Below are 26,214 nucleotides of genomic sequence, written 5' to 3'. Positions count from 1 at the left end.
ATGGGAGTTCCCTTGTATGTTATTTGTTGTTTTTCCCTTGCTGCTTTCAATAATTTTTTCTTTGTCTTTAATTTTTGCCAATTTGATTACGATGTGTCTTGGCGTGTTTCTCCTTGGGTTTATCCTGTATGGGACTCTCTGCGCTTCCTGGACTTGAGTGGCTATTTCCTTTCCCATGTTAGGGAAGTTTTTGACTATTATCTCTTCAAATATTTTCTCTGTTCCTTTCTCTCTCTCTTCTTCTTCTGGGACCCCTGTAATGCGAATGTTGTTGTGTTTAATGTTGTCCCAGAGGTCTCTTAGGCTGTCTTCATTTCTTTTCATTCTTTTTTCTTTATTCTGTTCCACAGCAGTGAATTCCATCATTCTGTCTTCCAGGTCACTTATCCGTTCTTCTGCTTCAGTTATTCTGCTATTGATTCCTTCTAGTGTAGTTTTCATTTCAGTTATTGTATTGTTCATCTCTATTTGTTTGTTCTTTAATTCTCCTAGGTCTTTGTTAAACATTTCTTGCATCTTCTCCATCTTTGCCTCCATTCTTTTTCTGAGGTCCTGGATCATCTTCACTATCATTATTCTCAATTCTTTTTCTGGAAGGTTGCCTATCTTCACTTCATTTAGTTGTTTTTCTGGGGTTTTATCTTGTTCCTTTATCTGGTGCAAAGCCCTCTGCCTTTTCATCTTGTCTATCTTTCTGTGAATGTGGTTTTTGTTCCACAGGCTGCAGGATTGTAGTTTTTGCTTTTGCTGTGTGCCCTCTGGTGGATGAGGCTATCTACGAGGCTTGTGCAAGTTTCCTGATGGGAGGGGACTGTTGGTGGGTAGAGCTGGGTGTTGCTCTGGTGGACAGAGCTCAGTAAAACTTTAATCCACTTGACTGCTGATGGTTGGGGCTGGGTTCTGTCCCTGTTGGTTGTTTGGCCTGAGGCGACCCAACACTGAAGCCAACCCAGGCTTTTTGGTGGGACTAATGGCGGACTCTGGGAGGGCTCACACCAAGGAGTACTTCCAGAACTTCTGCTGCCAGTGTCCTTGTCCTCATGGTGAGACAGAGCCACCCCCCGCCTCTGCAGGAGACTCTCCAACACTAGCAGGTAGGTCTGGTTCAGTCTCCTATGGGGTCACTGCTCCTTCCCTGGGGTCCCGATGCGCACACTACTTTGTGTGTGCCCTCCAAGAGTGGAGTCTTTGTTTCCCCCAGTCCTGTAGTCAAATCCCGCTAGCCTTCAAAGTCTGATTCTCTAGGAATTCCTCCTCCCATTGCTGGACCCCCAGGTTCGGAAGCCTGATGTGGGGCTCAGAACGTTCACTCCAGTGGGTGGACTTCTGTGGTATAAGTGTTCTCCAGTTTGTGCATCACCCACCCAGGTGTTATGGGATTTGATTTTATTGTGATTGAGTCCCTCCTACCATCTCACTGAGGCTTCTCCTTTGTCTTTGGATGTGGGGTATCTTTTTTGGTGAGTTCCAGTGTCTTCCCATAGATTATTTTTCAGCAGTTAGCTGTGATTCCACTGTTCTCGCAAGGGGGAGTGAGAGTACATCCTTCTACTCTGCCATCTTGAAACAATCTCCCTCACTGTTTTTTAAATCTGTAAAATTATACAGTCAAAGCAGTCTCATCAGTGTTTGCTCCATGGAATTATATCCACAGATTCTTTCCTCCTGCCTCAGGCCAAGATCTGAGTCCGGGCCTCTTGATTTCTCCACGTACCCTCCAGGTCTGTGTCTAACATTTACAGGGTCTGTGGTGAGGATATAAGTGGAGACCTATGTACCACAATTATGAATACTTATGGGTACAAGCCAACTGAAGAAGCTGTCAGGTAGAATCTATTCTATCCAACCTACCTTTACGAATACTCCCTCAGAACCATGTGGAAGGTCAAGTTTGAAGTTAAAATTCTTGGGTGCTTAGAACTTCTGTGCCCGATTGTGATACTGCAGAGAGCTCTGGTCCCCAGTCCGTGAACCATTCTCTTTCTCTTCTTACCTCTAGGTCCCCTCATGGCCTCAAACTCCCAGGCCACATGTCCAAGCTCCATTTACACACCTCCATATAGCTACCCCTTGGCCATATTTTGGGCCTAGGGGCATGCATGCAGTGACACATTCTGGGCTACTCAAGACTGAGGACAAGACCCACCCAGACCCTAGAAGCAGGCTCAGAGCCCTTGGGAATTCCATGGCCATGTCTAAGTGGTGAGAAGGAGGCCTACAGGTGGGCATTGTCCATTCGTCTCCAGGAGTCCTCACCCTGTGGGGAGGTCTGAGGCCAGAGGAGAGGCAGGAGCCAAAGTCCACTAAAGCATGGAGCCCAGAGAAGGGACCCTCTTTCTCAAGCCCTAAAGAACTATTGCCTGCCCCTAGAAGTGTTTCACAGAAGCAGTCCTAGGACATGGACAAAATTCAGAACTCAAGCCCAATCAGTTACTTACTGAACAGAAGAGAGCAGTAAGGAGAAAGAATCACAGGGTTCATGGTAAACTCATGTGTTAGACAAGTAAACAGTGGGGGAAAGCAACTAAGTAGACCCCAAATTCCAGCACAGTGGGGATGTTTTGGACATGACTAAGCTCAAATTCAAAAGATGAGCAGTTGAGCAATGATGAAAATTTACCACTTTCTTTTTGTTTGTTAACATTGTCAGAACATTTAAGCCCCACACACACATTTTCACCTTAGAAATCATTTACTCCTGGTAGGAAAGTCCATGCCCAAGTTGTGTGGACACTGTTAAGTAAAAGGAACCGAATGTCCCTCAGGTTCCCAAAGTAATGGGGGTTTGTCCCAAGGTTGTGATGGGTCAGACTATTACCCTAAGTGGATCTCTAAACGTTCCCCCCTCCAACCACCACACACGAGTCCTGCTGGGCCTGCTTATGCTGGTCCCCACCCCTGTATTGCTAAATCAGATTATGGGATTTTGAAGTGCAGAATTGGGAGAAAAGTAAAAGAAGGAGAAAAACTAGAAATCCAAAGGCTGGGGCTGGGGCAGAATTGGGGCTTTATGTGGGAAAAAATGTACTTTAAAAATTTAATTGGGAGTTTGGGATTGACATGTATGTACCGCAATATTTAAAACAGATAACCAACAAGGACGTACTGTATAGCACAGGGAACTCTGTTCAATACTCTGCAATAACCTAAATGGGAAAATAATTTGAAAAAGAATAGATACATGTATATGTATAGCTGAATCACTCTGCTGTACACCTGAAATTAACACATTGTTAATCAACTATGCTCCAATATAAAATGAAAAATTGTTTTTAATTGTAAGATGTTTTATTTTGGTCTATATGTTCACTTCATGGTGTTTGAGACCTACAAGTTGGAGACCCAAATTACCTTGAAATTATTTAATTGCTGGGACACACTTTGTTGGTGGTGACTTGGTTATGTGATGAGATCCCATGGGAGAAGGCTTTACAAGCTTACAGGTGTATGTGGGAATAAGGATTTGAGAATCTCACAAGGATGTGTGAACACCTATATTAACACATCCATGGTGATCAGAACATAATGCAACAGCTTTAGAGGTGGTTCAGGATCAAAAGCAGCTTCAACAACTACCATCAACCATCATATAACTCTGTATATCCATGCCTTGTCTTTACTCTCCCCTGCCACTACCATCCAACCAGCCAGGGTTCTCCTCAATCCCTGGCTCCAGTGGTCTCATGCCCTCTGTGTGCTGGTCTCTTTCTGTGTGTCTTTTTTAGTTCCAGCTGCTGGTTGATCACTAGAGCAGTTTGCAAAGCTTCTAGTTCTCTCTCTTTCTAAACAAGTAAGATTGTGTTTACCTGCTCCACTAGAAGTTATGTGGGGCCATATGATTTTCTTTGGTCAGTGCAATCGAGTAGAAGTGACACATGTCACTTCCAGGGGAAATTTTAAGAGGCCTCGGTGTGCTTCACCACGCACTCGCTGTGTCTTCTGCTGTGGTGGCCAGGATGTTCCAGACAGTGGCTACTCCATCAGTCTGGGTCTCGGAGTGAAGAAGCTGACATTGACATTGGAAGCTGAGCACCCAGACAACCACAACAAACACTTGGCCCAAACAAGAAATAAACCTTTGTTTCCTTCAACCACTGAGATCCGGGGCTTGTTTGTTACTGCAGCAGAAGCTAACCCAGTAATTCTCAGAGTGTGTTCCCGGAATTAAAATCAGCAGTATCACCTAGAAATTTGTTAGAAATGCAAATTCTTGGGTTCCAGCCCAAACCTACTGAATCAGAACTCTGAAATGAGGACCAGCAATCTGTGTTTTAATAAGTCCTGAAAATTATTCTAATGCTCACTGAAGTTTGAGCGCCACTGACCTAACCTATTCCAATTGATTCTGCTTCCACTATCAGACATCTGGTGCTCTGTATCCAGAAATAAAATGCACACAGAGAGAAGCTATCTGGTCTAGTTCAATCATCATCACCCTACTGGGCAGAACTCTTGTACCGCAGTACCTCATAGGCCACTGTCCAGACTATAAACATTGTCTTGGGCTGTGTGTCTCCCTCAGGTTCAGTCAGCCCTGTCACCAGGGGACATAGTTTGGAGGGGGGCAGAAAGGGTCACTGACACAGAGCATGGCTACACCTCCCTGCATAACCACCAAGAATTGCTCACTCAGCATCAGTCAAAGTTATGGTAGTTCAGAGAGGCTATAGATGCAGTGTAAATGTTCTCCTCAATAAATTATAACAAATATAAAACATAGGACAACAAAATAGAAGACTTCAAAGAAGTTGTGAATGGGTTCTACTGACCTGTCTTAACAATCATTTCCCATTCTCTTCTTTCCTGCTTTAGTTTGCCTTCTGCCAACCTCAGCTTCCAGAGCTTTGCAGCTTGAACATTTTAAGGTTTAGCGCAGTGTTTTCTGAAATCTTGGTACACATTAGAATCACCTGAGGAACTTTTTAAAAATACCAGACCTTTTAATTCTGAATCTGGTTTGGGGATGGGGGAGGGAGGGTGTGTGTATGCCAGATTCAGCAAGTAAAAAATACAGGGTGCATAGTTAAATTTGAATTTCAGATAAATAATGAATTTTTAATAAGTATGCCCCATGCGATATTTGAGAAATACTTATACTAAAAATATTATTCATTGTTTATAAATTCAAATTTAATTAGGCCTCCCTGGACAGGGCAAACAGGGACAAGGGAAGGGTTGCGGGGAGGTAGGTCAATATTTTTAACGTTCCCCTAGTGATTACCACTTGGGGGTTAAGACTGAGAGTCTCTAGTCTTTCCCAATCCATCCTCAACCCCACGGGATAAAAGTTATTATTTTCTATCATCAGAGCTCCGAGTAAGCCTAGAGTGGAATTCATTCTTTTCTAAACGCACTTCAGGTGATGGATTTCACATGCATTCATTTCCACTTCTCCCCTCCATAGCACTGTAAAAGCGTGCAATGATTGACAGCCCTAGCATTGTCATTATGAGTGAATAACACATAATCCCTCATTACGTAAATGCCTACCACCTCATTTCCGAATTAGGCATCAATTATGGCAATTGTGAATGAAGAGACTTAGAGAGGCGAGCTGATCTCTGATTCAAAGTCACAGAGAAAAAAATATGAATAAAATTCAAGTGTACCACTAGTTTTTAGGTTGACACTCATAAATCTAATTTAGTGTGAGCCAATCATTTTTCCTGAGTTCCACTAGGCATAGGTCTCTATGAATGTAGAATCATATTAGGTTACTCTGATCTGGCAAAAGCTAATGTAATCAGAAGAGATCCTGAATTGAATCTTAATTCTTGTTTCCTGCAGTTGATTTAAAAAATATTTCAGGGGTCAACTGGAGTAGAATATACATCACTGTAGGATTATTGTGAAATAGGTAAGCTAAATCATGCCTAGGTTATCAGAGTGAGATGACAGCATCGATAAAACTGCTTAGAAGAATTTCCTGGTGGTCCAGTGGTTAGGACTCACTGCAGGGGGCACGGGTTCAACCCCTGGTCAGGGAACAAAGATCCTGCATGCTGCAAGGCACGGCCAAAAAAAAAAAAAAACTGCTTAGAGAAGACAAAGCATTGTGATTCATGGTCAAAAATGACATTAGGTATGGTGACTTTTGAGAACACTGACAATGCAACACATCATAAATTCCTTTAAACTATATTTTTATAAACATTTCCAATGATGAGATTATTGTAACTTCATTATGAAATATTTTGAAAATACAGAGATTAAAAAAATAATTCAGACTCTCACTACTCTAATAGAACCACTGTGTGCATTTATAGCTGCATTTTCCCCTAGACTAAAAATTCCTTTCTGTGTTTTCAAGTGGTTTTCCATTAAACATTCTTAAAGTCCAACTACACTGTAGCCCTGATGTTGCTGTTCATCACCTAGCAAGCGACTCAAATGCCACTGTAAAGCTGTTCCTTTCTTCCTGTTCTTTTTAAACTTCTAACACTGACTCAGTAGATGACCTCACTTCCCGCCTCAGAAAGACCATAGGTATTAGCCCTTGATGGTTGAGGTTTCGTGTGACACATCATGGCCCCTTGTATCACTTCATCTCTCCCTTCACCCTCAAAAAGACAGGTGATCACTCCTCTCCAAAGCTAACCCTCTACCTGTACTCTGGTCTTCATCACTTCCTGTCCCCCCTGAGCTAACCCTCCACCTAAACTTTGGTCTCCACTGCTCCAGGCTTCCTCAGGTGGCTCACATCCATTGATAATATGGCCTATATATCGTGGAATTATCAACCCCAACTTCCACCCAAAAACTTCCCTGCCCATATAATAACACCTGGAATTCCAAATGGAGCTTGCAAAAATTTCCAGTGTGCCATTGTATAAATGCATGCAAAATGTAAGTTTCTCTACTTTTCAATAATCTCTGTCAACTGTTAATACAAATCCTTATGTCATCAGATGGCAGAAACTTAGTCACAGTTATTTCAGGTTTTCCCTTACCCACACATTTTCCTTGAGGTTTTGTCTGAATTCTGGAGGGCTTATGTGTTGACAATAACATGAAAAACAATGACTAACCCTTATATACTGCTTACATTATGCTAGGCATAATTTCATATGCCTTCCATGTCTTATCTCATTTGATCCTTAAAACAGACCAAGGTAGGTTTTGGGTTCCTTTTGTTTTTGTTTTTTTTTATGGCCAAGCCCAGGCAGTGAGTTCTTAGTTCCCCAAGCAGGGATTGAACCTGGACCCCGTGAGTGAAAGTGCAGAGTCCTAACCACAGAACCACCAGGGAATTCCCCCAAGGTAGGTTTTATTATTCCCCTATTTTACATATGGGGAGATGAGTACATAGAGAATTAAGTAATTTGCTCAGGGTAATAAAGTCCGTAAATGTATGCTATAGTCTGTGCTCTAAACCATTACCCCAGATGCTCCTTACTGTCTTGTGGAGCCCAAGGCATTAGCAGGCAGAGGTGGTTATTACCAAACTGAACTTGGGTCTGCTCACCTGCCATACAGCAAAGCCAATCTATTGACACTGGGTTGTGGTAAAGTAAAGTACAGCATTTACTGCAGGGCACCAAGCAAGGAGAATGGGCAGCTAATGCTCAAAAGACCTGAACTCCTTGATGGCTTTCAGGGAAGAGTTTTTAAAGGCAAAATTAGGGGCAAGAGTTGATTTTCTTCTGATTGGTTGGTGGTGAGGTAACAGCGTGATGTTTTAATCATCAACTTTCTGGTTTCCAACCAGTATGGGTTCTATGTGCTTGTGGTCAGCATGTGATCACCATCCACCACTTGGGTGGGGTCATAGTTCCTGCAGAACAACTCAAGATATACATCAAATTGTTATGTATATCCCTTGAGAAGGAACTAGGACTCGGTTTTATTGATGAACTATTGTTTAATCTATCATTACTTTTCTTGCTTGACTGCCTTACCTTTGTTTCTGCCTTCCCTCACTTCCCTAACTAGTTACTGCTTGAGTCTGCTCTTTGGAACTCAGGGAAGGCCTAGGAAACTAAAGTCTTTTCTACAAACAAGAAAGAGGGGACACCAAGGGCTTTTGTAACTGAGAGCGGACCAGAGGGTCCCCTTTTCTTTGATACTCTTCAGTCCTGAGGGGAACAGGGGCAGGACAAGCAGGGGAATAAAGTTTTGGATAGAGAGGTTAATCATAAACTCAGCAGGGGAACTCGGTTTCAGTGGTTTGGGTCACTGTCCATGTTGGTGTATATTGAAACATCTTCCTTCCATCATCAACACACACAGGTGCCTGCTGACTCATCCCTCACCCCAAGGCCCCCTCATGACTGGCTTGCCTACCTACCACAATGGAAAAGAATATTTTAAAAAAGAATGTGTATATAATTATATACACATATATAAAACTCAATCACTTTGTTGTACAGCAGAAATTAACACAACATTGTAAATCAACTATACTTCAATCTGAAAAAACCCTCAAAATCCAAGAGCTGGCTTCTGTTTTTACCCTTGAACACCTAATTTTCCAAATATAAAAAGTGCCAGAGGCTTCACAGAAATACTGGGAATGACACCTGTTTGCTGCATGATATTGAATAAAAGCTGAAACCCTTCCCATAACAATTCCACGTGAGGCTTACATAGAAATGTTCCAGAAAAAATACATTTTTATCCACCTATTCATATGTATTTGCTAATTGATGAATTAGTTCATCAAATATTTATGAAACATTTATAGTTTTAAGGAATTAGTTCACGTGATTGTGGAGGCTGGTAAATCCAAAATCTGCAAGGTAGGCCAACAGTTTAGAGACCCAGGGAAGAGTTGGTGCTTCAAGTTCAAGTTTGAAGGTCAGCCGCTGGTGGAATTTCCTCCTCATCCAGGGTCATCACTCTTTTATATTAAGGCCTGCAAATGGTTAGAAGTGTCCACCCACATTACAGAGGGTAACCTGCTTTACTCAAAGACTACTGATTCAAATGTTAATTCCATCCAATAAAACTTTTACAGAAACATCTAAAATAGTGTTCAACCAAATATCTGGGCACTGTGGCCAAATTGATACATAAAATTAATCATCACAAGTACCTACTCATTTGCTTTTCACAGGGGTTTTAACAGACAAGACAAACATGGTTCCTGGCCCTATGGTATTTTCTCAAAAATTCATTAATTCAACAGTTCCCCAATGTAGACAAATTCAAACTCAACTGCAGAAAACTAAAACTAGCTCCTCTTCAAATAGCAAGTATTGATAAGAAAGAAAAATAGGTAAAGAGGTCTCTGGGTGCCAAAAGCTAGAGGCTGGGTAAAAGATAGCAGAAAGGGATTCTGTTATCTTTGAAGATGAACTTGAAATCATTCACAGCTTTATCAGGGTCATTCCTACTCACTCATTCCTTCAACTAAGCCTTCCAGGAGTGGGTAGTCCCCCTTTACCATTTAGAGATGGGAGTAGTCAGGTGAGGCTTATAGAGGAGTGATGTTTAAGCCCAAAATGTTCAGTGATGGATAGGTGTACATTTGTTAGAAAGAAGAACAGGGAAAGGTCATTTCAGACCTTAGAGGTCAAAGATGCCATAAATAAAGACAAAAAGGGAAATGCATTCCTTTTGGGGAGGAATAAAGGGTTCCGTGTGGCCAGGGCACAGAGCACAGGGACAGAAGAGGTAGAAAAGGACATATGGGGCCTTGTTTACCATGCATGCTTGTACTTAGCAGTGAGAAACCATGAAAAGCATTAAGCTGGAAGGCCAAGTGTCCTGGGGATGGATTACAGTGGGCCAAGACTGGAGTCAGAGACCATTAGTGGGCAAGTAAACAATCCTGGAGAGACATGATGAGGGCCTAAAAGTGAGACTACAGAGGAGGGAACTGGGTTAGGAGACGCAATCAGGTTAAAATAAAAAAAACCTGATGCTTTATTGATTGTGAGGAAAAGAAGGAGAGGCAGAGAGGGAGAAGTTTGGTTTGGATAGAGTGTCATTCACTGATAGAGAAAACATAAGAAGAGCAGCAGGTACTGGAGGAAAGAAGAATTCCAATTTGGAATGGGAGGCTCCAGGAGAGGTCCTTTCTACCCATGGAGCTGCCTCCCTTCAAGTGGATCACAGGCCTGGACAAGAAGAAACACAATCATGGTGACCACTGCAGAGGGGATGTCCCAACCACACAGTCCTGCATCACATAAACCCAGGGTTCTTATATAATCCACCATCACACTTCCTGCCAGTCTGCGTATGGCGGACTAAGAAATAACTGGATTATGTGTCATCATCTAATTCATTGCTGATAGTTTTATACTATTCAAGTTAATACGTAGAACAGCTCTATGAAATCAGTTCTATTATCATCCCTATTTTACAGAGAGACTAAGTAACTTTCCCTGACTAAGAGTCAGGAGCTGAACCTTGGTATTTGAGCTGATTCCTAGCCATCAGATTGGGGCCAGGAGAAAGGAGCTACTCAGACTTGGTCTACACCATATTTTATTTTTATACAACTACTGAATAATTTAAAGATCTTTTGCCTTTTTCCACAAAGAAATGCCGGTATAAAGCTCATCTGATTTATAACTCATTTTCTTAAATGTGGAGATGAGATCTTATACAATTTTCCTTTTTGCTGTCACTTTCCTTAGTGTTATGGTAGGAACTGAAAGAGTATTATCTTTTGCACGTGAGGACCATGTGACCTTCTGCACATTTAGCCAAAAAGTTTGCCTGTCTTTATAAGCAGAAGTAAAAGCATTGTTCTCTTCTTCTGTTACACGTACACTGAAGACACAGGACTCATTGGATATAGTTACATGTGAAACATTTAAATCTCCTACTTTCCTTTCAGTGCTGCTTGGTGAAGGTAGTCTTTCTGCTTCTTCTGGATGAAAAACCTAGACAGTCTCCATGACATTTCCACTCCCTTCTAGGGTAGTAAAACTTCCTAAAGTCACTTTAAATTGCAACCCATCCATAGGTAAAAAAGTGAAAATGTCTAGTACAATACATTAATACTCTCTTCCAATTCTCATTGAAAGGTACGATTTCTCTTCCTAAAGGTGGGCATATGGTCCTTTCTTCTCCTTCCCCAACTGGCATTTCTGCTTCTCCTTAAGACTGATCTCTTTGATTGGCAGAGTCGAAGCAAGGAGAGAGATTAAATGTTAGGGTTATAGGCAAGTTGTTACCTGACCGACCATGTAGTAAAATGGCTTACAGCTCTGTGGGCAGGCTGGGGCTTAAAAGGATCTCTTTCTCTTGTGGAATGGTTTTGACATTCTCTGGTGGTTCCCTAGCACTGGGGCCCTCCTCTGGAGCTCCCTGCAGATAATTTTTATTTGACTGACCTATCAATAATTGAGAGACCTATGTTGAAAGATTTGTCAAATATGTATGTGTGTGTGTGCATTTTACATTTTGAGGCCATTAGTTATACCAATTTAGAATTACTATGGCTTTGTAATCAGTTGAACCTTTTATTATTATATAGTGGTCCTCTTTTGCTCTAATAATGCTCTTTGTTTTATAGTCTCTTTTATTTGAATTACCCTGTTTACGATAAACAGCTATCATAGCCTTCCTTTGGTTAGGATTTGCTTCTTTTAATTTCTCTTACCTTTTTACTTTCAAACTTTCTGTATACTTATAGTTTAAACACATTTCCTATAAACAACACATGGTTGGATGTTGTTATTTCTGCCATTTCGTTTTGTGCTATTTGCCTATCTTTTCTATGTTTCTTTTTTCCTTTATTGCCTTCCTCTGAATTGATTTTTTTTGGGCGGGGGTTTGGTATTTTTTTTGCTGCATTGGGTCTTCGTTGCTGTGTGCGGGCTTTCTCTAGTTGTGGCAAGTGGGGGCTACTCTTCGTTGTGGTACGTGGGCTTCTCATTGCGGTGGCTTCTCATGCTATGGAGCATGGGCTCTAGGCATGCAGGCTTCAGTAGTTGCAGTGTGTGGGCTCAGTAGTTGCAACGTGCAGGCTCTAGGGCACGCGGGCTTCAGAGATGTGGTGCACAAGCTCAATAGTTGTGGCTCGCGGGCTTAGTTGCTCCGGGGCATGTGGGATCTTCCCGGACCAGGGATTGAACCCATGCCCCCTGCATTGGCAGGCGGATTCTTAACCACTGCACCACCAAGGTAGTCCCTGAATTGATTTTTTTTTCTTTATTCCATCTTCCACTTAACTGGATTGGAAGTTACATACTCTATATGTAATCTTTTAGTAGTTACTTTGGAAATTTTTACCATGCCTAATTGTGGTAGGCTGAATAATGTCCCTACTCGAAGACCCCCAGAACCTGTGAAAATGCCACCTTTCGTGGGAAAAAGCACTTTGAAAATGTGATTATATTAAAGTTCCTGGGATGGGGAAATTATCCTGGGTCATCTGGGTGGTCCCATTGTGATTCCATGAGTCCTTAGAAGAGGGAGATGGGAGGGTTAGAGTCAAAAAAAGGTGATGTGATGGCAGAAGCAGAGAAAAGGACTATAAGATGCTAACTGCTGGCTTTGAAGATGGAGGATGGGGTCGTGAGCCAAGGATGCACACAGTATCTAGAAGCTAGAAAAGGCAAGGAAACCAATTCTGTTCTAGAGCCTTCCTTAGGAACACTGCCCTGCTGACCATTTTAGACTTCTGACTTCCAGAACTATAAATGAATAAATTTGTGTTGGCTTAAACCACTAAGATTTGTGACAGCAGCAACTGGAAACCAGGGCAGATTTTGGCCTCTGAAAGTGGGGTGCTACTGTAAGAAACACATAAAAATATGAAAGTGGCTTTGGAATTGGGCAGTGGGCAGAGTTTAGAAGAACTTTGAGGTGCATGATAGAAAAATCCTAGATTTCCTTGAACAGGCAGTCAGTAGAAATACAGATGTTAAAGATTTTGCCAGTGAAAGCTCAGAGGGAATTAAGGAGCATGGTAGAGAAAGCTTATATTGTCTTAGGGAATACCTAAATCATCATAAATAGATCGTTGGTAGAAATATGGATGTTAAAGGCACTAATGGTGAGGGCTCAGAAGGAAATGAGGGGACAGTCTAGAAAGTAGAGGAAAGGGGATCCTTGTTATACAGTGATGGAAAACGTAGCTCAATTGTGTGTCCTGCAGTTGTGTGGAAATCAGAGCTGTTAAGTGATGAAACTGGATATTTAGCTGAGGAGATTTCTAAGCAAAATATTAAAGGTTCATCCTGGCTCTTTCTTGCTGTTTATAGTCAAATGCAAGAGGAAAAAGATCAAAAAACTGGTAAGAGAAAAGGAACCAGGACTTGATGATTTAGGAACATTATCAGCTTATCAGATTGCAAAAAGATGTTAAAATTAGGAGATTCACTGTTAGGAGGGCATGCTTTGGGAGAGAAAAACCAAGAATATAGCTGGACAGGGCTTCCCTGGTGGCACATTGGTTAAGAATCCACCTGCCAATGCCGGGTACACGGGTTTGAGCCCTGGTCTGGGAAGATCCCACATGCCGCAGAGCAACTAAGCCCGTGCGCCACAACTACTGAGTCTGTGCTTTAGAGCCTGCGAGCCACAACTACTGAAGCCTGCGTGCCACAACTTCTGAAGCCTGCGGTGCCTAGAGCCTGTGCTCTGCAACAAGAGAAGGCACAGCAATGAGAAGCCCTTTGTGTACCGCAACAAAGGGTAGCCCCCACTCACTGCAACTAAAGAAAGCCCGAGCACAGCAACAAAGACCCAGCTCAGACAAAAATAAATAAATAAATTCGTTAAAAAAAAAAAAAAAAGAATAGAGCAGGACAACCTTTTGCTAGTGCCTTAACTCTGTAGAATAGGCATCATCATCATCATCACTATTATTATTATTAAAAATATTATTTAAATGTACTTATAAGATTACCAGTTTCTTACTCCCCACTCATTTTATATCTCAGACAATTTTTTCCTGGGGGTCATTTTTGCTCCTTTCTGGAGTATATCATTAGAAATTCCTTAAGTGAGTTCTGTTGGTAGGAAACTCAGTTTTTATCTGAAAATGTCTTTACTTCTTCTTCACTGTTAAAATTTTACAAGGTATACAGTTCCAGGTTGACTATTAGCTTTTTGAACATATTATTCTATTGTCCTATGGCTACCATCATTGCTGTGAGAAGTTGGCTGTCAGTCTAATTGCTGAGTTTTGAAGCAATTCTCTTTTTCTCTCTAGCAGTTTATAGGATCTTTATTATTGGTGTTCTGTAGTTTCACTGGAAAGTTTCTAGAAAGGGAGTTCTTTTTCTTAATCCTTGTAGATATAGGTTTTGATTCCTAGCTATTATCTCTTGGAATATCTCTCCTCCAACTTCTCTCTCCTCTTTTAGCACTCCAATTAGACTCCTTTTAGATTTTCTTAATCTACCCTTTGTACTTTGTGACACCCTTATATACTCTTATATATGCTCAATCCCCTCCCATCTCCATGCAAGTGTCTCTTCCAATTCATTAATGAAGGAGTCTCAACTTCATACAAGCCTATGGTATGATCTCCCACTTCCCTCTAGGATATTAATTTTCAAAGCTCCAGGGTTCTGAATCCACATTACCTAGGTTCAAATTCTGGCTTATTTACTCTCACACTCACTATTGTGTGACTATGGACAAGTTACCTAACTTCTCTGCGCTTCAGTTTCCTCTCCTATCAAATGGATATTGGTAATAGTTCCTCTTATAGGAATGTTATCAAGAATAAATGAATTGATTTGAGTAAAATGCTTGGAACAGTGCCTAGCCCATAGAAAGTGCTTTCAAACTGCTTACACTTACCCTGAGTACTGGCATGTGCCTCCATGTTATTTTAAGGCTCATTTATTTGCTTAAGCTCATTGAACTTTTTACAAAAATGATCTTGAGAATTTCCTGTATTTTCTTTCAAGCTGAACAAGCATTTAAACATATGTTTGTTATAATTTATCCAGAATCTAGTTGAAAAGAATGTTTGTTAAAATTTATCCAGATTCTAGTTGAATAGCCTAGTAGGAAGGCTGTTTTTTTTAAACTACCTAGTCCCTTCATTGTGGAGACTGAGCTGATGGAAGCATTCCAAAGCAGGTTCAAGGTTTTGCCAGGGTCCTTAGGTCCCCTGAACATTTTAAGCTTTCCAGGAATAGGAAAGGACAAACACAGAACAATAAAGGGCTACTTTGCTCCCGGCTCTCTTGGAAGCATGACCATAAGCCTCCCTTCATGCTCCAGTGGAAGCCCTCCCCAAACTGCTCTGACAACCCTCTACTTCTCCCTACACTTACACTCTGTACAAATACCTATAACAATGTACATATCATTTAATCTCTCACTCAACCTTATATTCTCAGCACACAGTAGTTCTCAATAAAAGTTTGTCAAATGCATGAATGAACAAATGAAAGAAAAGGCAATGGAGGAAATAACATATACCAAGTATGGGTTCTTTCTATGATTTAAAAGTCAAGATGAAACTTCCTCCACACGTTTCAACATGCTAGATTTTCATGAACAAGCCAATTGCTAACTATTGTTTAAAGACCTAGAGGTAACTACCATATAAAAAGCAAAAAGCATTACAATTGGTTTCTTCTGGGGAATGAAACCAAGAATAAGAACAGATGAGTCAGGGATCTATTATTTTCTTTAAAAGTCTTCTGATATTTGATTTTTAACTATGTATATCTTGATAAAAATTAAAATATTCAAAAACAAAGATTAGTCCATTTTTGACCTGCTGTAACTCAAAAGCAGTCTGCAGTACATTTGACCTCATGGGGTTTAGTACAGTTTTGTTTTTTTTTTTAATTTTGTGCCCGGAGTCCTGATTACCAAAGAGTTGTTGACCCAAAGCCAAGTGGACAGATAAACAGAACTGTGGACTTTAAGAAGGCAGCTCCAATGGATCTACACCAGCTGAGCAGGCATACTGAGTGGTGCCTGAAGGCAGCTGTAAGGACGAAGTAAATCAATTAACTGCATTGTTTTCATGAAGACCTCTTCATATCAAAACTTCTTTCTTTACATGCGTCTCCTCTGATCCCGTGGAGATGAAAATTGACATCCACAGTCATATTCTACCAAAAGAATGGCCAGATCTAAAGAAGGTAATGGTGATTAATTTGCTGAATTATTTCTAGAACTTCTCCAACATTTCTCAATGCCTCTACTATAGAATGATGTCTTCTTTTGGGAGTTAGATGTTAAGTTTCTCTGCTTTAGGAGTGATTTTAAGTTATTTGGTAGTTATTAAGTTATTCTGATTCCCTAGTTTTTTTAATGACTTCATATTTATTTTGAAAGAACATTGATAAAAAGAAGTAAGTGTTCTCTCAAAGTCCCTTTTCCCCTCAAATGAAGCACTCTTTAAAACTTCTGGACAATGTAAGTCAAGCAGGTTTACTTCCATTTAAATCACATATTCAGCTGCTGGGGAGATAGGTGACAATTACAGTTTCAAGTAAGAGACTATTAAAAAACAGAATGTGATAGGTTCTCATTACTTCTAAAACATATCTCCTTTCTAAAATGTTTAAATAAGTTTCAGAAGCACCAAATGATAGCTCTGTGGAATTTTTTTTAGTCTATTTTAAGACACTGTCTGAAACCATTCCTTTTTGATGTTCTTTAAGCTGTAAATCCTTGTTATGAAGTACAGAGTAGGAACATCAAAAAAAAAAAACCTAGAGGAAATGACATGAAACGTTTGCACAATGAATGTCTCTCAAGACTCTTCTCTGTGCTTCTCAAAAGATGGACATTTCTTTTTTGTCATTAAGAACTTTTAAATGAACACTAGAACAGGAAGGTGGGGAAAATGAAAGAAATTTAAAGTTGGTTTGAGTTTTGTTCGGGCTAAGTATCAGATTTTACCTAATCTTCAGCCTTCTCTAGTACTTATACACTACTCAAAGTGTTTCATCTTTTCTATCCCAAGTGAGGAAAAATGAATGAACCCAAACTCTAATTAAAATGTGGTTCACTGTTTCATTGTGCAGGTAGATGAAATGATTTTCTTCTCATATTTGTCTCCTGGAAGAATGGTCATCTTAAGTGTTTCTTTGTCCACTGGTATTTTAGGTAAGATGGACAGTGGACATTGTAGATCAGAAAATACAAGTGAGGCTAAACCATCTTTGAAGGGTTTTCCTATTATAGTTCATGGTAAGAACTAACCCTATCAAACTAACCCCTCCAAAAGGAGCCTAAGTGCCTACATGGGAACTTGCTGCTCTGAATGCTGTCATCCTCATCATATTTTATTAAAGTGTAGACACCACTTCACAATGTTAGTGATGAATACCCAAAACATTCTACCTAGCATCCTGTGCCATAACCCTACCTCCCAAGCCTGCCTCCACTTTGAGCTGAGAACTGGTCACCAAGAGCTGACAATTTCTAGCCGTCCCACCTAATGCAGGGCCCTGAAGGCATTGTTAAAACTGCTCCAAAAAACAAAAAACAAAACTGCTCCGGAAGCTCAGGGATGCAGAGCATGGGGAGGCTATAGCCACCTATCTTCTAGTTATGCCTTCCTATCTTCTAGTTATGCCTTCCTATCTTCTAGCTATGCCTTCCTATCTTCTAGTTATGCCCTCCTATCTTCTAGTTATGCCCTCCTATCTTCTAATTATTCCTGAAAAGAGGGGAGGGGCATTTTGTACCCATAAACCAGGCTTTTATCAAGCAGTCTCACACCCTGCAAGCAGATAACTGATATACTTTTTTAAAAAAATTCTATTGAAGTATAGTTGATTTACAATGCTGTGTTAATTTCTTCTGTACAGCAAAGTGACTCAGTTATATGTATATAACTGAGTATATATACATATAATATATATATATATTCTTTCTCATATTCTTTTCCATTATGGTTTGTCACAGGATATTGAATATAGTTCCCTGTGCTATACAGTAGGACCTTGTTTAACCACCCTATATGTAATAGTTTGCCTCTGCTAATCCCATACTCCCAATCCTTCCCTTCCCTACCTCCCCTCCCCCTTGGCAACCACAAGCCTCTTCTCTATGTCTGTGAATCTGTTTTTGTTTCGATAACTGATATACTTGATGATTATGATGCTGCTGATGGTAGTAATAATAATACTCTTACACTTCCAGAGAGCAATATATACATGTAATTTGATTCACATAAAATCTTGTGAGTTTCAGATAGGATTTCTATCATTAGCCCTGCTGGACAAATGCGGCCCCTGAGCCTCAGAAATGAGCCTAGAATCCCAGAGCTTCGTGGGGCTATGGTGGCCCCTCCATAGCTCTACACCCACACCTACCTTCCGAGAGCTGCCCAGGAGCACATCATGGGGGGGATGTCCCTGCTTCCCTCTGCTAGACACCAGCCCGCTCCCCAACTCTCCACGCTCATGTAAACCCACTGAGGGCTTCCTCACAACAGGTCAAGCAATGTGATCTGCTATGCGCTGCAAGTTTCCATTGGACTGCAGGCAAGTCAGTGATGAAACAATTTGCAGAAAACAGTTTGTGTTTTCAAACTGGGAGGAGGGAGATAAATAAAAATACATCTAAATGGTGCTGGGTTCCTTCTCTCTCTCTCTCTCTCTTTCCTTATTTCCAGTCTATATGATCAGAGTATTAAAGTGACATTAGTGGACAGCAGATAGTCCTTGGTGTTCATAGAGTTCAATACTTCTAGCAGAATTTCCTTTGTCTTCAAATCATTTCTTGGTAGGTAAAATATTATTTCAAAACATCAATCTCCGATCTTTTCTCACCATTTTTTCAAACTTCCCAATAAAAAAAAATGAGAAGAATAAGCCAGTCCTAGTTTTATTTTGGAAGATGAAGCCCCTTTAGAAGAACAGATATCTCTTTTCAAACCTGCCTTTTCCTGTTAAATATTAATAGACACACTTCAAAATCCTTGACCTCCTTATGCAGTGAAGAAATAGAAAAGCAGAATCAACACTCCTGGGTTGGTGATTAACTAATGATTACAAAGGACTGGGATTTGAGAAATTTTTTCATTTTCACTTGCTAATAATGATTGTAGTCAGAGTTAGAGTTAATATCCTTAGGGGGGAAATCTACCTGAGGTAGAAAGAGAGTAGATTCAGGGTGCACTTGATTCCATTGTTCCTGATGAATCAGGACCCACACTCTGGCCCAAGAAACCAGGGTGAAAGTTGTTGCAGATTGATCCACGATGCGATTATTCATAACAACAAGGATGCTAATAAGGTTTCAGCTTTTTCCTTCAGCAAGACTTCATTGCCCACCTACTAGGTGTCTGAGAGTAGGGGTTGCAAAGATTCTTCTAATTTTAAATGGGGTCCCAAAATTCCAGCCTTTAGGAAAAAAATTATATATTTACATCTCCTTTCATTAGTGATGATTTAATTGCACTTGATCGCTGTAAGGTTTTAGGAGACAAAATCCCAGACATAACTTGACTTTTAAACAACTCCTCTGAGGAAACAGATATCTGGTTTCATCACCCAGGGGGTTCATTATTCACTTCATGAGTGTGAGGTCCCCAAGACATTAAAAATGTCATTCAGCTCATCAACCTCTGATTCACATATACCCATTTCAGAAACACAACTCTTGTAGATAGAACTGAATTCCCTCGAATTTTTAACGGTTTTTTTTTTTCTTTTTTTTTTGCGGTACGCAGGCCTCTCACCGTTGTGGCCTCTCCCACTGCGGAGCACAGGCTCCGGACGCGCAGGCTCAGCGGCCATGTCTCACGAGTCCAGCCGCTCCGCGGCATGTGGGATCTTCCCGGACCGGGGCACGAACCCGCGTCCCCTGCATCAGCAGGCGGACTCTCAACCACTGTGCCACCAGGGAAGCCCTCCCTTGAATTTTTAATATGTTTTTTTATTTGTCATGCCCATAACTGTCTATGGGACACTGGTCACTGTCAAACATTTTCAGATGGTAAATGCCTCCTGGCATATGCTCTGGCAAAAACTACTCCAAGGGTCAAAAATTTCAGACCCCAGGCTTGGTTCAACCTAGGATGAGAGCCTGGGTATTGTGTGGAGGCCAGATTTGGAGCAGAATAAAGTTGCCCCAAATAGGTTAGGTCTTTGTAAAGGCTCAGAGCAAGTACAAGGTATTCCAAAGCGTTCCAAGTGCTTTCTAAGACAGGGAACGGAGGAACACAGAGTGACAAAGGGCTTCTTCCTTCACAGCACTCCTTAGTGTCTGCTCCCAGCGTCCACCTTATTTCACGACCTCAGGATGGAAGAGGCTGTCACCGCCATGCCACCCCCACTGCCATTACTGCCTGCCACCACTACCATCACCATCATTGGCACCACCACTGTCACCAAACACACTACCGCAACTATCACCACTACCATGTCATAGCTTCCACCACTGCCATTACTATCACCATCATCCCTACCACCGTCATCACCATCATCATCACCACTACTGCCACCACCGCCTCTGCTCCCACCACTGTCACCACCATTATCATGGTTAGCATTGATGAAGCCCTTTCTGTAAGCCAGGTCTGGTGTCCATAGCTTTGTCCGAATTGTTTCAGTCAATTCCCATAAAACCTTATGTCACCGCGACTGCGGTGAGCCTCATTTCACACATAAGAAAACAGCGGCTTCAAGATGTTAAGTTACTCCAAGAAAGTATCTTGTAGGCGGACTGTTGTGTGTGACCAGATCCTTCTGTTCTGCCCCTCCCTGCCTCTCTGCCCTTCCCCAGGGCAATACTTCTCTCACCAGCTAACTTATGGGTTAACAGTCCACAGCGAATTAAGAAAAAGAAAGAAATAAAGTGAGGAAGGAAGGAACAGAGGAAGGAAGGAAAGAAGGAAATAAAACCTTTCCTTTTACAGTAAAGTAAGATTTCAATGGTAAATTTCTGGTTCGAGAGAGCATTTCGGTTTACTCTAAAGTGTAACTGATTGAGGCCATTCCACCCTTTCCCCCGACATGCACTCTGGGAAGCTTTATCCAGGAGAAGAGAGGGGAAAAGCACAAGGGTACTGAATGCATGAAGGGGTGGGAGGGCACCGACGAAGGAGAAATTGGGTGCTGGGAGGAGAAACTGGGGTCCCTGATGGACAGGTTCCCTTGCGTGACCAGCTTACTAAGCCAGGTCCTCCAGTGTCACCTGGGAGGAGGCAGGTGGACTTCCAGAGCTAATGTGACAATTTGGAGCTGGAATTCAAGAACAGACCTTCTGCCCAGGTAGAACAAGGCTGGTAAAGAACTGACCAAATCTTAAGTCTACTGGGGCAGAATGCAGGGACAGACATAGAGACACACAAACACCCCTGTGCTACAGGCCCAGACCTCCCCTCTGAGTCTGCAGGTGAGAGGGAAGACAGGAAGAGGGATCTGCCAAAACCTGGCCTCCTCAAGACAACGTCCCTGTACTGTGACATGAGAGCCAAGCCACGGTCACCTGGTCTCATCCAACCACAACAAGCGAGGAGTTGCGCAATATTTAGCTTCACTACCTCTACCCATTGTTGCTGACAAGAGCTGTCCATGAGCCCTTTACACTGTGCTCTCTGGCCTCCACGCCCTCCCCCTAACTTCACACTTTGAGAGCCATTGCTCTGGAGCGTGGAAATGCTGAACGCTGGAAGCACCTCTCCAATCTGACCCCAGATTACCTTTCCAGCCTCCCTCCCATGACACCACCTGGCCCATGTTGTGTGTCAGTACCCTCCCCCACTCCTCCCGGGGAACCTGTATGTCACTCTATCACAGCATGCCTCACACATGGTAAGGCTCTTCAATTACCCACCCACCCCGGACTCGCCCTCTCAAGACTGTGCTCCACACAGGCTGCAACTGTCCTTCACTTCTATTTTCTCTGCCCTAGAAAGGCTGGTCATGGTGGGACTCCATGAGGGTTTGACAAATGAATGAATGAACGAACAGAATGAGATTTTAAAAGCTATAGTTACATGAGTCATATACGCCTATGTTCACAGGCAGAATCTTTCAAATATTTTTATTCATGACCCCCAAGAAGAAATATATTTCATACTGTGACTAGGTACAAACATTTATATCTATAATGGAAACAACAGTTTCATGAAACTAATACTACACAGAAGCCATTCTAATATATTTGTTCTATGCTATGCTATCCTATGCTATCCTACCCTATCCTATCCTATTTCATTCCATTCCATTCCATTGCTTTACTATCTTAACTTGGGTTTTCTAAGAAGCAGACCCTGAGATACGGATTCAAATGCAAACAGTTTACTCTGGAGGTGATGCCAGGAAACACCAGTAGAGTGGGGAAATGAGACAGGGAAAGCAAGGCAGCCAGTGAAAGTGTAGAATGTGTGCCTCACCTCAGAGACATCCTGCCCGAGGAGGTGAGGAAACCAGTGTGTGCAGTTTATATACAAATGCCCTCAGTCGTTGACTGAGGGATTTGGGGGGTGGAAATTAGCACCACTAATTTCCTGGTACTTCTGATCTTCTAGAAGGGCCTAATCAAAGTTGGCGCCAATGGCAAAAGGGAAAATCTTGTCAAAGAAATGCGAGTGCTTTTAGTTGAAGGAGGGCTGGTGTGCACAGATGCACTACGGGGAAGGAACATGGGTAGGACACCAGCCTAATCTGTTACACGTACTATTTCATGTTTTTAGAACATCTGGGTCATTAACCACTAAACTGATTTCATGATCTACTCACAGATTGCAAACCACAGTTTGAAGAACAGGGTTAATGTTTTAAGATGGTATTTCCTAAAGAGTGGTCCCTACGGTCTGTACTCCTAGTGGCCTGGAAAGGATTTTAGGTGGTACACAAATATTTTTTAATGTGCATCCTTATTTAAAAATTACAACCTGCATTAGGAGAAAAGGTAAAACTAGCATTTCTATGATAGAGAATTTTCTTCCTGAACAAATACATTTCAGGAAAAACATTGATTTGAATATAAATGTTGAATAAGTGATCATGAATGTGGGGAAAAATGGGAAAGTGTTGCTTGAAAGGATAGAGCTTGGGATGCTCTGTCCCAGGGATGCGCCTTTATTGCAGTCCTCTCTGCTTTGACCTTTCAGTCTAACTGTGTTTCCTCTCCCCCACAGAGATTCGGTTACGGAGGCTGGGTGCAGCTCCAACACCATGGCAAGGTGAGTTTCTCCCAAAGCACAAGCATGCCTCAGACCCACAGACCTCCTGAGTCTGAAACCTTCCAGCAGACGGGCCTCTAGGAATCCCCAACTCTTCTGCCCTCCAATTGACTTTATAGTAGGCAAGAGGACAGCACTGAGGTTTCTCAAAATTATTTGCAAAAATGGGGATAACGTCAAAGAACAGCATTTAGGAAGATAAAATTGGAATTGCACAAGCTATTAAGAAATGTCTCTCTCTCCCTCTCTCTCTCTCTTTTTTTTTTTTTTTTTGCCCTAAAACCAATTTTACCATTGCTCTGTGTCAAGGAAGCAACCTGGCTCTCTCCACAGTTATGACATTATATTACAGCTGACCAGATAAATGGAACAGTTTAGGTTTGCGCACAGGCTGAGAAATTAAACGCTGGAGGCAAAAGGGAGAAGCCACTGTTAGAAAGGGTTGAGTTTGGTCAGAGGAAAGAGCGAGAGGAAGAAGGCTTGGGGTAAAGCATTCAGCCTGAGAGAGAGCTGCAAATCTAGAGCTGCACAGAGGTCAGGTCTGACTTCATTTTCAGAGGCGTCATATGCCCTCGTGGAGTGCATGGGGAGCCCCCCTGAGCTCCCAGTGGAGCACAGACATGACTAAGGCCCCTGGAGGATTGGTGGTGTGGGAAGACCACATGCAGGGGTAACTCAATGCACTGTGATGAGGTAAGGACAGCTTTTGCACCAGGTACTGGAGGATGTAGACTTGGGCACCAAGGACTGGAGAAGGCCTCCTGGAAGAAGTGATGCTCATCCTGGGTCTGGAAGCAGAGGTGAAGGCTTGCCCAAGGAATAAAGGAAGCTAGAAAGCAAAGACAGGGAGCAAAGGCCTGGAGATATCAAACATACGTAAGCCTAGAACTCAAGCATTTGGCTGGGGCTGGTACCAGCATTTCTCAAAGTATGGTCTGTGGACCAGCAAGTTCAATTTCACCTGGGAACCTGGGAGAAAGGCAAATACTTGGGCCTCACCTCAGACCTACAAAATCAGGAACGCTGAGGATAGGGCCAGCAATCTGAGTTTTTTTTTTTTTTTAAAGGAATTTTGCCTTTTTTTAAAATTTTTTATTTATTTATTTTGGGCTGTGTTGGGTCTTCGTTTCTGTGCGAGGCTTTCTCTAGTTGCGGCAAGCAGGGGCCACTCTTCATCACAGTGCACAGGGCTCTCACCATCGCGGCGTCTCTTGTTGCGGAGCACAGGCTCCAGACGCGCAGGCTCAGTAGTTGTGGCTCATGGGGCTAGCTGCTTCGCGGCATGTGGGATCTTCCCAGATCAGGGCTCGAACCCATGTCCCCTGCATTGGCAGGCAGATTCTCAACCACTGCGCCACCAGGGTAGCCCAGCGATCTGAGTTTTGACAAGCCTCCAGCTGGTTCTGATGCTCACTCAAGTTTGAAAACCACTGGCTCTATTCACTCACTCACTCACTGATTTTTATTGACACCTATTTGATGTCAGGCCCACAAGTCTAGACACGCGGAATATGCTGGTGAACAAGACAGACATACTCCCTGCCCTTGCGGTGCTCAAATTCTAGGGGGAGACAAACAAACGTGATCACTTCAGAGAATGAAATAAAAAACAGTGCTGGAACAGGGAATGACTGGGGAGATGCATCTGGGCTGGCTGGTCGGGGAGCTAGCAAAGACTTAGAGGATGAGAAAGAAAAGCCTGGAAGAGCATCCCTGGCTGAGGGAATAGCAGTTGCAAAGCCCACCATATGAGGAAGAGCTGTGTTCAAGGAACAGGAAGGAGGGCAGTTTGGCTGAGATGTGGTGAAAGGGGGGAGATGGAAGGAAACCAGGTAGGCAGGGGCCAGATCATGGAGGGACTCGTAGCATGTGCTAAGGAGGCCGGGTTTTATTCTCAATGTAATGCAAATTCTTTGGAGGGTATTAGCGGCTGAAAAAGGTCACCTTGTCTGATCTGTGGAGGATGGACAGAGGCAGGTAAGAGTTTGGGGCACAAAGTGGTGGGAAGAAGCTGGAGAGGTAGGCAGAAGCCTCAACAGACGGAGCCTTGGAGGATGGGTTTAGGCCTTTGTACTTGATCTTGAAGGCAGTGGGGAATCATTAAAGAGTTTTTTAAACATCAGAATCTCTGGAGCAGCCCATTTTCACCTTCATCAAAGGCCACCCACTAAGTGCCAATTTAGACACTGGGCTGCACTTCTCCCATGAAAAGTGTCAGTTCCTAGCCTGGGAGCTGATGATCTAAGCTGGCCTCAAGTCTCCCCAAAAGAGAAGACAAGCCAAGTGGAGATGATGACAAGGCCACTAGGAAGCCGCAAGTGCAGGGATGGGCAGCATGTAATTTTTTTTTTTTTTACTCCCTGTCCCAGGCTGCAGTTTGTAACCTTGACACGGGATTTGAATGGCCTTCATTTCATCTTGTTTCTGTGTCAGAGACTGCAAAAACTTCACAGCAAATCTCAAAAAAAAAAAAAAAACCCAGAACAAACAAAAAGAAATCCAAGAATGAAAATATTTCCAGTCAAATCTATTACCTGATATTTCCAGCAAAACTGGAGATAACAGTAGTCTTATAAAACAAAACAGTGACACTTTCCTTTCCTCTGTTTCAGAAACAAAACAAACCAAAACAGAACCAAATTGGTATTTACCTAATTACAGTGGTCAGGGATCACAGACACTGGAAAACAACATGCAAATATATACAAATATGCAAATTCAGCTAAGAGCAATGAGAAAATCCAGCACTTTGGGGTAGAAATTTCTTTTCATTCTCCTGTATCCCTTTGGTGAACAAATCTTTTCTGTCCCCCATGAATGATTTACCTCAGAGATTCCTGTTTTCTGAAAGGTCTTTGCAATACACTTCTCTGGTCTGCCCTATTTATTTCTCTTCTTAATCTTTGGTTTTTCAATGCTTTTGGAATGAACCAAGGGGTATTTGTTTGCCACGGTAAAGCCTTGTTCAGAACCGAAAAACAACATTTTGTCCTTGGGTTGAATATTTATAATTTGGTTGAAGATTCATAAAAGTATGTACGGCCTCCTCTCAGGAGCCGCATGGAGTGGCGGCAGAATTGAGTGCTGATGGCAGGAACACCCAACAGCGTTCAAAGGAGGCCAGACACGGGACCTAGTTCAAATCCATGGGTCAGCAGCATCTAGAAACAGCGACTGAGTGTTCTTCA

General features: G+C 42.2%; 1 protein-coding gene across 3 annotated transcripts in view; it reads left to right on the top strand.

Moving 5' to 3' along the window:
• The first annotated feature begins 15,823 nt into the window (after nucleotides 1-15,823).
• ACMSD (aminocarboxymuconate semialdehyde decarboxylase) overlaps nucleotides 15,824-26,214 on the top strand; it is a 63,682-nt gene continuing 53,291 nt past the window's right edge. The window contains exons 1-2 of one of the 3 annotated variants that reach the window (XM_032638561.1): nucleotides 15,824-16,016; nucleotides 22,982-23,026. In XM_032638561.1, coding sequence (XP_032494452.1) covers nucleotides 15,960-16,016; nucleotides 22,982-23,026 — 102 coding nt within the window. In that variant the 5' untranslated portion in view covers nucleotides 15,824-15,959. The remainder of the gene's footprint in view (nucleotides 16,017-22,981; nucleotides 23,027-26,214) is intronic. The other 2 variants (XM_032638562.1, XM_032638563.1) reach the window with 2 other exon arrangements.

Source organism: Phocoena sinus, chromosome 7 (genome assembly GCF_008692025.1).
Source record: "Phocoena sinus isolate mPhoSin1 chromosome 7, mPhoSin1.pri, whole genome shotgun sequence".
Taxonomy (NCBI): Eukaryota; Metazoa; Chordata; class Mammalia; order Artiodactyla; family Phocoenidae; genus Phocoena; species Phocoena sinus.
The sequence above is the reverse complement of the archived record's forward strand: the minus strand, read 5'-3'. Positions and strand labels throughout refer to the sequence as shown.